This window comes from Metarhizium brunneum, chromosome 4, assembly GCF_013426205.1.
Source record: "Metarhizium brunneum chromosome 4, complete sequence".
Taxonomy (NCBI): domain Eukaryota; kingdom Fungi; phylum Ascomycota; class Sordariomycetes; order Hypocreales; family Clavicipitaceae; genus Metarhizium; species Metarhizium brunneum.
In genome coordinates this window covers 3509924-3524661 of record NC_089425.1, presented here as the reverse complement: position 1 = coordinate 3524661, position 14738 = coordinate 3509924, and the positions used below count along the sequence as shown (strand labels likewise).

The following is a 14738-nucleotide window of genomic DNA, read 5'->3' as shown; positions in this document are numbered from 1 at the left end:
TTGTATCTACATGCTGCTAGATCAGACAACCGACGTTACTCCGGTGACATGTGCCAGTTCTATCTGTATGCTATATATGTTGCCACAGCCCTGGACTGCGTTGGAAATGTTTCGTCCTGTAATGCAAATATGAAATACTTGTAAACGCGCCTCACATGAGGGGGCGGGCTAAAAGGCGCAGGGTATTTATTCCGCCGCTATTCCGCCGTTTAATGCTTCCATTTCCCTTCTCCCACTTTGTTGTATTTGCATCTTGAGCCCCCCTATTTACAACTTCTCCTTGAGGATGGTCTTCATGCGGCGCTCAACGGCATTCAGGTACTCGTTGGTCGTGACGTAGTCGGAGCGCTCGTTCTTGCCGCAGGCCAGGGCCAAATCCTTGGTCATGACGCCATCCTTATCGACGGTGTCGATGCAAGCCTGCTCAAGGCTCTCGGCAAAGGCCACAAGCTCGGGCGTGTTGTCGAGCTTGCCACGCTGAATGAGACCGCGGGTCCAGGCGAAGATGGAGGCAATGGGGTTGGTAGAGGTCTCCTTGCCCTTCTGGTGCTCACGGTAGTGGCGGGTAACGGTGCCGTGGGCGGCCTCGGACTCGAACGTCTTGCCGTCGGGGGTGATGAGGACCGAGGTCATGAGGCCAAGGGAACCGAAGCCCTGAGCGACAATGTCAGACTGGACATCACCGTCGTAATCTGGATTATAAATGGTTAGCTTTTTTTTGGGGGGGGCACTGATTTGCTAGCAAAAACCTACTCTTGAGAGCCATGATGTAGCCGCCCTTGCTCTTAATCATCTGGGCAACCATGTCATCAATGAGACGGTGCTCGTACCAGATCTTCTTGGCCTCAAAATCCTTCTTGTATTGGGTATCGTAGAGCTCCTGGAAGATGTCCTTGAAGCGACCATCGTACTTCTTAAGGATGGTATTCTTGGTACTCATGTAGAGGGGCAGGCCCTTGTCAAGAGCAAGCTTGAAGGAGGCATGAGCAAAGCCAGTAATGGACTCGTCAGTGTTGTACTGCGCTTGGGCAACGCCACCACCGTTCTTGAACTGGTAGACCTCGACCTCTTGAGGCTCGCCACCTTCAGGGGTGTAAACCATGGACAGCTTGCCTGGTCCGGGGGCAACGATGTCCTTGGCGCGGTATTGGTCACCAAAGGCATGGCGACCAATGATAATGGGCTTTTCCCAACCGGGGACCAGACGCGGGATACGAGGGATGACGATGGGCTCACGGAAGACAGTGCCGCCCAGAGCATTTCGAATTGTGCCGTTTGGTGACAGCCACACTATTTGCAAAAGAGTGTCGGGTCAGTTGATTGCCGTCAAACGGGTGCTGCGGTATTTAGTACCAACAGGGAGATTACTTACTTTGCTTCAGCTTGAATTCTTCAACACGAGCCTCATCAGGTGTAATGGTAGCGCACTTGACACCGACGGAGTACTTCTTAATAGCCTCGGCAGCATCAACAGTGACCTGGTCGTTGGTCTTATCGCGGTATTCGAGACCCAGATCGTAGTACTTCAGATCGATATCAAGGTAAGGATAGATGAACTTGTCCTTGATAGTCTGCCAGATAATGCGGGTCATCTCATCGCCGTCGAGTTCCACGACCGGATTCTTAACCTTAATCTTGCGTGCGGCAGCCATGTTGCGTGCTGAGACTGAGAAGGTGCGGACGGCGCCGAAAGAAGGTGCAAATCGAGACGAGGAAGCGCGAACTGAGGCAATGGGCGCACGGCGAAGGGGAAGGTGTGAGGAGAGGAGTCTAGCGGCGGAATTCATGGTGAACAAGGGGAAGGGGACGGTCCATGTAGAAGGAAGAAAACAAGGACGACTGAGTTAATCCAAGCGCGGTATTGCGACAGACTAGACTACGCAGCGCGGGGCTTTGGTCGGTTCGGGATCAAATTCGCAGGGTTTCGTGAGGGTAGTCTCGGTTCGGAGTTGATGAGTGGGGGGCTTTCCCCGACGAGAAGTTGTTTATGCCAAGGCATGCGGAAGGAGCCAGTCAGGCGGGAGGTCACTGGTGGCTAAACTTACAGGGGCTAGATTATAAATGCAAAAGACCAAAGCTCATCAGCTAGGTGACATAAAGAACAGGCCGCGCTCGGAGGCGCCCAGCTACATGTAGTATCGTGTCTGGTTTTCCTTTACGTTGGCCAACCCTTGGGCCAAAGGAGGCTGGGGTTTTCTTGTGCTCCGTCCCTCGGCGCACTTGCGCTCACTGTGAATGCTGCCGCCCCCAATGTCCATGTCGGCACGTGCATCTCCACCTGCGCAAACATTTTGCCAGACATCATTCACTCACTGTCACACCAGAGATATCGGCGCTGCATCTGTCCACAAACACATCTTCAAAGCCATCATGGATGACATATCGTTGTATCAATTATTTCCCATTTACACGCAATACCTATATACAGAGTACGCCTGCTCACAGGTCACGTCCTGTGCATGCCGTATGCTATGTGCCTCTATTTTTTATTCCAAAAAGTAAATCGAGAATGCTCCATTCATCCGTCATCCATCATTCATCCTTGAACATCCATCTGCCGCCGGGCCGCCTGGCTTCCCGGTATCGCTCTGCAACTGCTCGCCTCGTTCTTCTCACAGCTTCCTCTCTATCCGCTTCCAGTTGCTGCGTATCTGGAAAGTCTGCATCCCAGAAACCTGGGGGCGACTGCATGCGAGAGAATCTATGTCTATGTTTGCCATATTTATTTGCCAATTCGTGCGTCTTGGCCTCGATCCAGACTTCCATTCGTTCGTCCTTATCCATCGATGCGAGGCGGTATGAAAAATCACCTAGGTAGTCTTCCAGAAGCTTCTGTTCCTCTTGTCGTTGAGCGGCTGTTAGAGGCGGGTTGGGCCGTTGTGAAATGGCAAGGGCCCTGAACTCTTTTCCACAGCAATGCATGTCCGTACAGCCTGGCAAGCATGACCTGTCGCCCTTATCTCTTACTACCTCGCTAAAGGCGAAGTCGTGGCCTTCATTGGCACGTAGGTTGACCTTGAAATCTTCCAAGCCGAGCTTCGAAAGCGGCCTGTGTCTTAACGGCCTCGAGTCCTGGCGGTTCATAGTCTGCCGTGGGGACGCAAAGCTGCCACCTCGCGTCTTTGCCTCAGAAACACTTTTCAAGCTCAAAGATTGTTTACAAGGTGTTGTTCTGCCGGATACGTGTCCGTCCTTGTCAAATGGAAGCTGTCGTCGTCCTGGGATGCCAAGATCCGCGTGGCGAGCTGCAGTCCTTGGCTCGGCTCTTTTCGGTAGCCTGGAAATGATATTCTCATCTTCCGACTCTGCAAGGGGGTCATTGAGTAATGCGTTCAGTCGACTCTTAGTAGAAGATACGCTCGGAGATTTAACTTGATTAGTAAGCGCTTGGGCATTATACGCAGCACCATCTTCAGCTAGGCTCTCTATGCTCTCATTTAGTTGGGACCAACGGCTTTTTTGCTGAATCTTGACCGATGACGGTCGAATCGTTCGCGCATTGACACTTAGGGGCATCAGAGCTGATGTTTGGCGAGGAGCAATGGCGGATTGCGGCTCCTGTTGGGCTCCGGCATGGAGTGGTGTAAAGGTAGTAAGTTTAGAGCGGGTGATGATTTCGGACTGTGGTCCGGCTTGCTCTAGTAGTTGGCGCTTCCTCGGCGTTTGGATTTTCTTGACAATGTCCCCCAAGTCAATGCTTTCTTGCGTGTGGAATTGCACGGGCGAGATTAACATTACTGGGCTTGAACTACCAGCCATTTCAGGTTTAATTTTGGGCACGACAGTTGTTACAGCGTGTTCTTCGTTGCGTTTGCGCTTCCTAACTTCTCGCTCGGAAACAATTTCTGGAATGTCAGAAGACTGCTCTTCCTTTATTACCACCATCTCACTATTGGAAGGTGGTGGAATCATTGGTAGAGGTTGTGACATTTCGTCCGAGGCTTCCCCTTGGGTCGTTTCGGAATTTGCATGATGTCCTTCAAGGGCTCCGCCAGACGATTTCGACGTTGAAGCCAGCTCTGGAAGCTGAGGCTCATCTTCTTCAGGCCCTTTTTCAGACATAAAGCTGAGCGAAGGGTTGATAAGTGGCTCGTCGGCTTCTAACGCGGTTGATGTGGGCACTTCCATTTGCTGGGCTTTCTGATCCAGAATCTGAATACCATATTCGTTTTCGGCGGTTTGTATTTTTTCCTTGAGATATTTTGAGTGATGAATCCAACTATTTCTTTCGTCTTTTCTCCGCTGCAAAGCATCTTTGGCTGTTTTGAAGTTGGCAGACAGTGCATGGTATCTTCTTAAGACTCTGGAGCAGTCTCGACATGGTGGGGTACCACTGGTCGTACGTGACGTGCCTTTGAGGCCAATTGGGTCATTGGTAGAAAGATGAGTAGATTCCGGCGCCTGGTCGGGTAATTTTGAAGTCGAACAGGTGGTGGTTGAATGTGAGGTTGTCCCTGACGGCCGTAACGTGGCAAGTTGCCTTCGAAGCTCTTCATTTTCAGCCTCCAATCTCGAAACGATGTCTGACATTTCGGTACGACCCTCCCCCGCAGCTCTGGATCCCCCAGTTTGACTTTGCGCTACATTTTGTGTTTGCACCTCTATATAGGATTAGAATCTAGTAGGCTCAATGGACAGATGTCCGCGTTCGCGTGGCTTACCGGCAGCCAAGTCCCTCCCAATTTGGTCGCACACATTTGATAAAGCTTCAAAAAGCGCTGGACGACCTTTTTCAAACCAGGCAGCTGCCATAAAGAAGGCTTGATGGCATCGCTAGCCTACGGCGAATAAAATGTTTGGCCGCAGAACTGTTTCTGGTGTAGAATGCCGAACGCGGGTGGTGGTTACGCCAGGTACTCCTACACGCGCTACTCAATACTGACTCACGTGACGAGACAACGAAAGCCTAATTCACGTCAACAAATTGAAACATGACGCGCCATGAACGTATCCAAGTTTGGCTAAAATCGTCCAGTGGGCCGAGCAGAACGAAGGGCGAGTACGATGTGCCAAATGCGCTCGGCTCGCGTCGTCGATGCGGCTAGTTGGCTGTGCTGGCAAGTTGAAGGCAGTTGAAGGCAGTTGATGGCTGGAATAACCAAGGTTGACGCGACGTGTTGGGCTACCGCAAGGGTGTTGCGGATAGACCAGTCCACTGATCGAGTGGAGACGCCCAGGGACCACTACAGATGTGGCAAGGGCTGGCAAGGACCCTCAGGTACTACCACTACATGCAGCCTCATGACATCTGGAATTCGGGGCTTGACAGGTGCCACCCAGTGTTTATTGTTGCGGCCAGCTGACATCCTTTTGGGTGTTCAAAGGTGCCGATTTTGTACCGAGCAAGGATGTCCACCAATTAAAAATCTTAATATGATAGGTACATTAATATACCAGGAGATTATATAGAGATATAAGTACCTTTACTTATCTCCGCGTATATTAAAAGATATATATTTATGTAGTAATTTTAACGCATAAAAAAGGTACCAATAGGTATTTACTAGGTATCTCAGACAAAATGGGCTCGGGACGAAATCGGCACCTTCGAACACCCAGAGGGATAGTCCTTCCTCAAGATCGCGACGCAATGAAGCGATCGCAACGCGCTCGCTCCCCTTCGAATTTGGCACGCTGCGTCTTTCCCGTCTCGTGATCCCGCGGACCGTCTCAGAACTGTCAGCAACTAAGGTGGCACATCTCGTCCCCAAGCCGACAGTCCAAACCAAAGCTTCGCCCCGCTTTGGCTCGAGACGCCACTCAATCATCACACAGCACCGGCGTCTCAGTCCACTCTGAGCTCGCTTCTCGGCGCCTCCGCCTCCAGTTGCCAGCTGTACGGAGTAGCAACTCCCTGCACCCCAACGCCCAGCTCCAAGCTGCCCAGAGTACTTCTGTACTCCGTTTGCTCTTTTCTCTGGCACGGTAAAAAATCGAGCCCCGCTGAACCACCACCGTTAACGCCAAAAACTTTTCCTATTTTCGTCCTTACCACTTCAGAATTGCACTCTGCATATCGATATATCGCCGATCAATTGACGAGTCTTCGCCAATTGCACACCGTTTTACCCTTCAATCGGTACGTCTGCGTTCATGTAAATTTCCTTCGCCGTTGAGCCAGTCGTTATGTCACTAGTGGCAGGATGCAACGGTCTCGCCACGAGAGTATCTCTGCCATGCCGCCTCGGCACCACAGTTTGGTCATTTTGAATTTGGACTTTTTTTGCAACATCCGCGCACGAGATGTCGATCGCTGACGCTGTAGTGCCAGTTGATAAATCAGAAAGTCCCAAAAGGTCCATCTCCCTCCAGAAAAGATGGATTACTCTTCCAATACCGGCGCTACTCGTGGAGCCTGCTACTCTTGTGAGTCTCAAATCTTGTGAAGCATCGTCAGACTGCTCATTTTTGTCTGATGTGGACGACACCGCCATGCCATGGTGCCTACTGCCACTTCAAGAGATGCCGCAGCAATGACGGCAAATTTTTCTCAGGCGAACGCGGCTAACACTTTGAGGTACACAGGTGGCAACCCTGGTCATCAGGTATGATCTCTCACCAACCTCAGGCGTGCTAGATGATGGGAATTGACATGATATCACCAGGCCCGCGACTGCCCTTCCAAAGGCCCTGCTAAGTGGTAAGTAAGCTTGAGAAAATCTTGTTGAACGCGCTCGCTAATATGTATGATAGCTACAACTGCGGAGGTATGTGTCCCATGATGATGTTATGACTGAGAGAGAGATAGTACTAACTTTAATTTAGGCGAGGGTCACATGAGTAAGTGATGAACCGCTTGACGTCTTCCCACCACCCTCAAGTACTGACTGTGATAGGCCGAGACTGCTCTGAGCCCATGAAGGAGAACAAGTCCTGCTACAAGTGTGGCCAACCTGGTCACATTTCTCGCGAATGTCCTCTTGGCGGTGCTGGCGGCGCTGGCGGTGCCCAGTCCACTGAGTGCTACAAGGTAAGCCTGACAAAACTTTTCGCTTACCACAAGTACGTATGGCGAATAAATTTTGACTGATGAACTCAGTGCGGCGAGATCGGCCACATTGCCCGCAATTGCTCCAAGGCTGGCGGTTCTTATGGTGGTTCTTTCGGCGGCGGGTATGGCGGCGGTGGTGCTGGAAAGACCTGCTACTCTTGCGGTGGATATGGCCACATGTCCCGTAAGCAAAATCTTTTCAAAAAGGATCCTTTAATCAGGTTACTAATGCCCTTGGTAGGAGAGTGTGTCAACGGCATGAAATGCTACAACTGCGGCGAGTCTGGCCACTACTCTCGTGACTGCCCGAAGGAATCGTCCGGCGGCGAGAAGATCTGCTACAAGTGCCAGCAGGCCGGACACGTCCAGTCTGCCTGTCCCAACTAAGATGATCGAAACGTCGAAACATCGTGGCTCAGAGGTCCTCTCAATTCTTTGTGGATCAGAGAGGAAGTTGGCGTGGCAGCTCCATGATACCCACGACGAATTTCGTGCTCTGTTTTTGATTTGACTCTGCAAAGGTTTTGTGGCCGCCCAAAAAAAAAATTTCTTTTGTCTTCTCGGTTTCATTTTTTTATCACGGAAATATGGCAATTCACGCAAACATGAAAAGTGTTTTCCTCCTCGCATCATATAATATCCACGAGACGATTCTAGTCGGGCCGGGTCTTGTTCGACCTTGAGTGTTGCCCTTGAGGAAAGATGAGAACGGACCATATATGCAAGATGGACTTGGTATTTCGGACGATGACTTGACGGGAAATATCGACAGTGGGGATCTGAAGGTTGGAATTTCTCTCTTCTTCCGGCTTATCTGCCATGCAAGAGCTGGTCTTACCTCGCAACATGCCCAGGCAGATTATGCTATTGACGGAACGATGAGCATCAGACTCGGAGAAGGATTTGTGAAGTAGCTCAGCTTTGAGTGGTCTTGAAGTGGGCTGATATTCATCTCTTTGACAGAGGATAGAGTGGGAGAGAAGACAGATCGGAAGGTTGACGAGTTGATAGTGAGAATAAGATGGCCTGCGTTGATCAAACCTAATATGCTGGGCGGAGGCCGCATGTGTGCACGAAGCAGCTACATAAATTCGCACAAAAGCCACTCGCATAAGCGTGACATGTATAGCATGCTCCATGCTAATGAGCCATACATGGTATGTATCACAAACTAGTTCACGCACTTCATACGTTGCAGCATAGCCAGACCTCTACAAGTGAAGTTGTGTCTTTGCGCGCCGCGAAATAATCTGCGCGGACCCCGCTAACCCGTCGAGTACAAATATTTACAGCACAATCATTTGGTACTAGTGAAATAGCGACTAAAATTGTACTTGACGAGATAAAAAATAACCCTCAAATATTTTGCCGGGTGTGATAAAGCAGGGAAGGTTATTAATGGGAAAGGTGTAGAGAGTATCTATCATTTTAGAACCTATCCGGAAGATGAGTTATTATTGTTCAATAAAATTAAAGATTATTGCTATTAGTATAAAAGGCTTAGTCTATAACCCCTGTAAACTTTCTTATTAGGTCACTCATAGCTCAACTTACAATAGCTGGATTCTACAAGCATCACTTCTTCTCGGACCATGCAATTGAGGAAATACGAAGTAGGGACAAGCGGCTTTGCATTCGCGTTCCAGCAGGTCCACTACTCGTGCCGCGCCCCACCTTTAGGTGCTGAAAGCCTGAGCTGGCACAAAAATGGGATGCGGCACGGGTAGTAGGACATTTCATTGGCTGCAAGGCAAGTAGACTATCCGCAGTTTGGTAATTAGCGGGCCGATCGCAGAACTTTACGCACGGGCCATGATTTCCCCAAACCCATTTCCTCTTTGAGTAAGTAGACATTTTACGTATTGATACTACAACTAATGGGACATCGCCAAACTATCCAGAACCCATTTAATTTACAACATAGCCTTGGGGAAGTTCTTCATGGCCTGTCTGACACCCAAATCCGCTAATATTTCTTCGGCTCCTCCGAGAATCGAGTCGAATTTATAGGTTCTATGGAACATTTCGATATGTTTACCCATGCCAGTCTGTGTCAGTCCACGGCCTCCCCAGATCTGGACGGCTTCGTCGGCGATTTCGTGTGCGGCGCGGGTGGTACTCATTTTGAGGAGACCGATTGGTCCGGCAAGATGCTGGGCCTGCTGCTTGTAAGGCATGTAGCACATTTGGTATGTGATTGTCTCGAGCCATGACTGGTTAGCTTCGACGAGAGCGATCATCTTGGCGAGCCTGGTTGGGGTCGAGGTTGGTTAGATGCGGAGGTTACGGATGGGCGGGATTGCTCTCGGGGACGGGGTCTTACTTGTTACGGATGACGGGTTGGTCAATGAGACGCTTGCCAAAGACAAGACGCTGGTTAGCCCACTTGAGGCATTCTTCGACAATCATGCGGGAGTTTCGGATGGAGCCGCCTTCGCAGAGCAGTAAGTACCAGTGATTCTATCAGCAGATTAAATAAAAGGATTCGACTTACAAACCATGGTCCACCTTTCGTGGTTGAAGTTGCTGAGAATGACATGGATACCCTTGTTCTCTTGGCCCAGGAGGTTCTCGACGGGGACTTTGACGTTGTCAAAAGTTACGTAACTAGTCCCGGCGGTGGGAGAGTACGACGTCTTGATGGGCTTGGTCTCGACACCTTCGCCTCTCTCAATTAGAACAACGCTGAGGCCTTTGTCTGTGCGAACCCCGGTGATGAAGTAGTCACAGAAGGTACCGTTGGTGATCCATTTCTTGGTACCATTGACAATCTGGATATTATGTTAGGCGCCTCGGAACATGCGATATTTTACTACACAGAATGCATAGAACTTACGTAGTGCTTGCCATCAGGGGTCTTCTGAGCAGTTGTTCTGATATTGGCCACATCGGAACCAGCAAAGGCTTCCGTAATAGCCAGGCAGAGCTTTTTCTTGCCACTAAAGACTTGGTCGGCAATATTCTTCTTCCAGGCCTCATTATTGCCGAAATTAAGCACGGCAGTCAGGCCAATGGTCATACCTGCCATGTTGCCGTCCTGAAAGCCACGGGTCATGGTTCTGGCGAACTCCTGGGCAACAATCAGGTCATGAAAGTAATCAAATTCCTCTCCCTTGACAGCCCCGTCCATCAGTTCGACGCCATGGAGATGCTTTCCGGGGCCAAGTCTCATGTGAAGAATTCCCTTCTTGCTCATGAGGTCAATCATCTCCTGGCTGATGCTTCGTCCTGTGGTCTCACACTCCTGGGCCTCTGGGGTCAGATACTTGTCTGTGAATTCACGCAAAGCCTTCTGCAGACGACGATGAGAGTCGTTGTAGTATGGGTTCTTGAAATGCTGGACCAACCACAGGGGTTCAGCGTAGGGAACCGGGCTGAGATCGCCGGGTTTCGGAACAATAACCTGCGGCTTCTCACCCTCGATCGTTCCAATAGCAAGATCAGCGTACTTGGTAAGGACTTCTTGCCGGTGCAGGTTGTAAAAGGCGGTCGTGGCATCTTGCCCAGCCACCTGGTGCAGGACACTCTCGCCTCCAGGGTGGGCAATAACGAACTCGGACAGATCATAAACAATACTATCGATGATACACCAAAGTGAATCCTCCGTAGTGTGCTCCCGCACCTCAGCGCGGGTGAATGTCTTGGCCGGCGGCGTCATAGTGAATATTGGAAGTTGATCCCTTTGGTTTTGTGTCGTTGCAGTTGTCACGAAGGGGTGGCCTCAGTCTTTGGAGGTTTTAAGGCACTCTCCACTTCGGCACAAGATAGTACGATTTTGATGAGTGATCAGCTAACAATAGGAGGAGTATCCGAAGTTGGAGAAGAATTGAAAGGGTCCGGTGCTCGAGGCGGCACGCTTAAGCTCTTCAGCCGGCAGCTATCTGTTACCTCGGTCTGTGGTGGGGACGTGATGTCCGTACTGCTGAGAATTAGAGCGACACTGATTGGCTATGAGAATGACACCCCAGAGAAGGCAATCTGTGGAGGCGGAAGACGGGGCAACACTTTTTGCGCACCAAACACCCAACTTGCTTGTACTAGTACTAGTTGGGCGGCCACACGAATGGCCGTGCCATTTCATGCGCTGATGGCTTCTTCCTATGCGTACCAGATAACACAGTACGCATTTTGAAGGGCAACAGCCGCGAAAATATCTTGTTACCTGCATACCGAAACCTCCAACAAAAACTTAAGCATCATTGGTGCTGATATATTTCGATGTAACATCAAAACAACGCTGCTGCTTTGGCGGCGCTATCATATAGGGTATGCGGCTGCCCGAACAAAGGGATATAAGAGTACAAAAAGTGTTGCTGTAGCTGTATCATCAAATTGGACAGTGGTCTTCGCACATCTGTCCAAACTTTAATGTATGTGCGTATTCCATGGGCAGCATTTTATCCTTCATCAACTCTGGCAAATGCTAACCCCACGGCATTCAATACCCCAACCAGTCTGAGTCAGGATCGGGCGCCGCTCCATCTCTTGTTTGATCGCTTCCCATTTTCACCAGTCCATGTACATGATAGATTTCTGCCTGGCCGTTCTGGCTTGTAAAGTCCAGGCTAGGGATTTTCGGATAGTTGAAGAAATCGAAGACATCGATATTATCGAGCTCACTCAGCGCAACGGAATGGGATGATGTCTTATCCAGCCCCGTTGGGCGTGTGCTTGATGTCAGGTTTACCAAGTCATGGGCGCTCCTAGTGCAATTTTACATTAGTAATGGACGTAAGTAGACCGGCGACCATCTGAAAGGTCATGGAACAAACACTTACTTTCTCATAGCGCTAAAGCTTGCCTCTCCTTGTCGCTCTCTTTGCACAACCCTTGCGAGGATTCTGGCGTAGTTATTTGCAACCTCCCAATACTGGCCAACATATGCGAGAATGTCGATGAAGAAGTCAATCTTGGGATCCACGGGACAACCAACCGTGGCGGCATGAACAATGAGTAGCCGAGCCGCAATCCAGAGAGAAAAGGCAAAAGGGGGACCAACAAGATCCAGACCGTTGGCCTCGAAAACGTCTTGTGTGATATCCCTCAAGCTCTGAACCGCTGATAGACATCTCTGCATAGCATAATGCGACGGCACAAATATATGAGATCGAACGGTTGGATACGCAGCCGACGAGTGCAGGCGTACCACGGCGGTGACATACGCACTATGCAACATAAACCAATTGGCTACCCGACTGGCCGGATCCGAGTGACATAAAGCTGAGATTTTGCTATATTCGCTGGGTAAACTCTGGAGCCAGCTGTCCAGGGCTGAATCCAGAGATCGATAAGCGTTGCGCCACGCGGTCATTTCAGCTGACGAGGTAACGTCGACTGGCTTTTTCAAGAAGTCGTGGACCCTGCTAATAATCCTGATGACCTCGCAGTGATAAGAAAAGCTACCCAGATTCTCTGGCTTATTGACCATGTATCCCGTCCATCCCTGTTGGTCGGAGTTCGTACGTAACGAGCCTGTCTCCACAGGCACGTTTCTGGAAAACAAATCATATGAGCAAGGAAGAACACGTTTCATCTTGAAGTCTTCTAGCATGAAATCAAACGTCGTTGTGGCAATCGTCGCATATCGATCGAGCAGATATACCACCCAGCAGAGTCGCCTGCGACTTTCATCCTCTATCCAGGAGTCTGGCTGTGGTACGACAACCCTCCGGATTGACCCGGTACTCGGTATATCTCCTGCATCTACAGAAAGATAAATGCTGTTTTCTTCACAGAGATCCAGTTGTCGGACATTCTGCACCAGAATAGACAATAGATTCCACCCCCGTGGGCCGTTTGATGTTCCCAGTTCGTCCAAAGCCAGGATGACCAAAGCTCGCTGAGCTTCTATGCTGACATTTTCCATAGCATATATCATCACTTTATGTTTTGACACGGCGTGATAGTGGGATCGCATTGCTGAGGAAAGTCGGGCATCCTTCAGAAACCGCAGAGTCGTTGCCACAATTGCATGAAGCAGTATTCTGTCGACTTCGCTCAAAGAAGTTGACCCAAAAAAGGTACCAAAAGTCGTCTTGCGGTCAAGAATTGGACACCAGGTATTGCAATTTTTGAAGTAGAGGTCAACGAGCGTATAGATTATATCCTGAGGGGGAAAATCTGTGCCTCCAGAGAGTGATGTTGATCCGGAGCGTACACTGTTCAGTCGAGATGGAGGCGTGAATGATTCGGCACCTCCGGATAGCAGAGATTGACCAGGAGCAGACGTTACCGACGGAGCACCTTGTTGGGCGTTCTCTGAGCCGTCGCCGCCTTGCCACGAAGGGCTCGAAAAAGCGAGGGGTCTGGGTTGCTGGATTGGTGTCCCTCTGGAGATTCCAGGAGGCCTGGGGCCGGCGGCATCCTGAGCGAACCCGTCAATTTGAACGGAAGCATGGTTGCTGACGGTGGGTGATAAGATTTGCGATTGTCCTCCGTGATCATTCGCGATGTGGTCTTCAACTCGTCGCCATAAAGTCTGAAGAAGAGCGTCCACTCTGTTCACTTTGGTCTCCAGTTCAAGAGTGAAGCCGATGCGGCTCCCCGGCTTCTGTCTCTCCAGATAAACACATGTCCGATTGTGCCGTGCACACCAGGAACATGCAGGCTCTGCCCTGTCGCATTTCACTTTCCGTGCCTTGCATAACTCACACCTGATGTCGCTCTATGGTTAATCCTGTAGCCGAAGACAAGATGGAGACAAAAAACAAGGGAAAAGGAGAGCTGAGGGCGATATACTACGTACGAAGTCTTCTGATACTTCTCTCTCTTCCTCTTCTTCCCAGACGAGGCGGGTCCGTTTGGGTGATTTGTATCCTCACCACTTGACCCGCCGTCTTCGTGACTGAAGACCGAGTTGGACTCATCCTCGGCCGTAGACACCGGGGCTGCGTTGGTGTCTGTCATTTCAACCCATGACCCAGAACACTCCACAATTGATTCTGGGCTGTGAGAACAAGGACAACAAAAGATACGGGCCTTCCCTTGTCCGCGAAGCGCAGAGCAGCCTATCTTCTCATGGGGCAGCGCTTGGTATTGAACCTCCGAGGGCGACAAGAATAAGAATGGGGACTCAGAAAGTAAGATAAGGGTCCTCAGCGAAAGGCGGATCAAAGAGCGATGCTGGCAGACTGGTGAGTATGGTGGTGCTGTCGGGCCGTATTGCGCTTGTACTAGCACTTTGTAACCTCAGCTCGAATGCTAACGGGCTATCAAAAACAATTGATCGCGAGACCCGACCCGGTCCCCCGACGAAGGCTAACGGAAGGCTGATCCTTGTGTCGCTGACGTCTAGTTTTGCTCGGGGTCCTCGGCCGAGGCCAACCAAGAAGTTGAAACCAGTGTCCCACTTTGGATGCGTCCCTTGAGAAGTCAAATAGGATAAAACGTTCGGGGGCCGCCACAACGTGAACGAAGAAGCAATTCAGTTCTACGACAGATGACACTTCGGCGTGCGGGGAAGCAGGATTCATCAACCGGCAGAGGACACAAAGGCGTGGTGGCAAAGGTGAGGCCTTTTGCAACTGGAAAGGCACTTGCTTCCCAAGGGACGGGCTCTGCTCAGACAAAAAGTGGCGTCGACTGCTGGGGTTTTGACATGAACGTTGGTGGTGGTGCCATGGCGACTCCACCGTGAAGATGGCCTGCTTTGCTTTGCACTTTGGACAGCCAACCCCCTTCGCCTCGGTCACACCAAAACAGCCTCTGGCAGAGGGAAAACCACTCGTTGGACGCTAGTTTCGAAGGG

At 50.5% G+C, this 14738-nt stretch overlaps 5 protein-coding genes across 5 annotated transcripts; 1 reads left to right on the top strand and 4 right to left on the bottom strand.

The window, feature by feature from the left end:
* Positions 1–267: 267 nt before the first annotated feature.
* On the bottom strand, positions 268–1787 carry icdA (Isocitrate dehydrogenase; the record flags this gene model as incomplete). The annotated part of the gene is made up of 3 exons (XM_014689867.1): positions 268–692; positions 754–1290; positions 1373–1787. The coding sequence occupies 3 exons, from the start codon at positions 1785–1787 to the stop codon at positions 268–270; spliced, it is 1377 nt and encodes a 458-aa protein (XP_014545353.1).
* Positions 1788–2532: 745 nt separating this feature from the next.
* On the bottom strand, positions 2533–4530 carry G6M90_00g077480 (uncharacterized protein; the record flags this gene model as incomplete). Its single annotated transcript, XM_066131072.1, has 2 exons — positions 2533–4259; positions 4344–4530. The coding sequence occupies 2 exons, from the start codon at positions 4528–4530 to the stop codon at positions 2533–2535; spliced, it is 1914 nt and encodes a 637-aa protein (XP_065986971.1).
* Positions 4531–6473: 1943 nt separating this feature from the next.
* byr3_1 (Cellular nucleic acid-binding) lies at positions 6474–7378 on the top strand (the record flags this gene model as incomplete). Its single annotated transcript, XM_014689869.2, has 7 exons — positions 6474–6545; positions 6606–6640; positions 6694–6707; positions 6766–6780; positions 6837–6970; positions 7040–7175; positions 7233–7378. The coding sequence occupies 7 exons, from the start codon at positions 6474–6476 to the stop codon at positions 7376–7378; spliced, it is 552 nt and encodes a 183-aa protein (XP_014545355.2).
* A 1526-nt stretch (positions 7379–8904) lies between these two features.
* apdG_1 (Acyl-CoA dehydrogenase apdG) lies at positions 8905–10649 on the bottom strand (the record flags this gene model as incomplete). The annotated part of the gene is made up of 4 exons (XM_014689870.1): positions 8905–9241; positions 9315–9423; positions 9486–9762; positions 9828–10649. The coding sequence occupies 4 exons, from the start codon at positions 10647–10649 to the stop codon at positions 8905–8907; spliced, it is 1545 nt and encodes a 514-aa protein (XP_014545356.1).
* Positions 10650–11429: 780 nt separating this feature from the next.
* On the bottom strand, positions 11430–13897 carry G6M90_00g077450 (uncharacterized protein; the record flags this gene model as incomplete). Its single annotated transcript, XM_066131071.1, has 4 exons — positions 11430–11694; positions 11770–13541; positions 13643–13655; positions 13737–13897. 4 exons carry the CDS (start codon positions 13895–13897, stop codon positions 11430–11432), a joined length of 2211 nt encoding a protein of 736 aa, XP_065987209.1.
* Between the last annotated feature and the right edge of the window lie 841 nt (positions 13898–14738).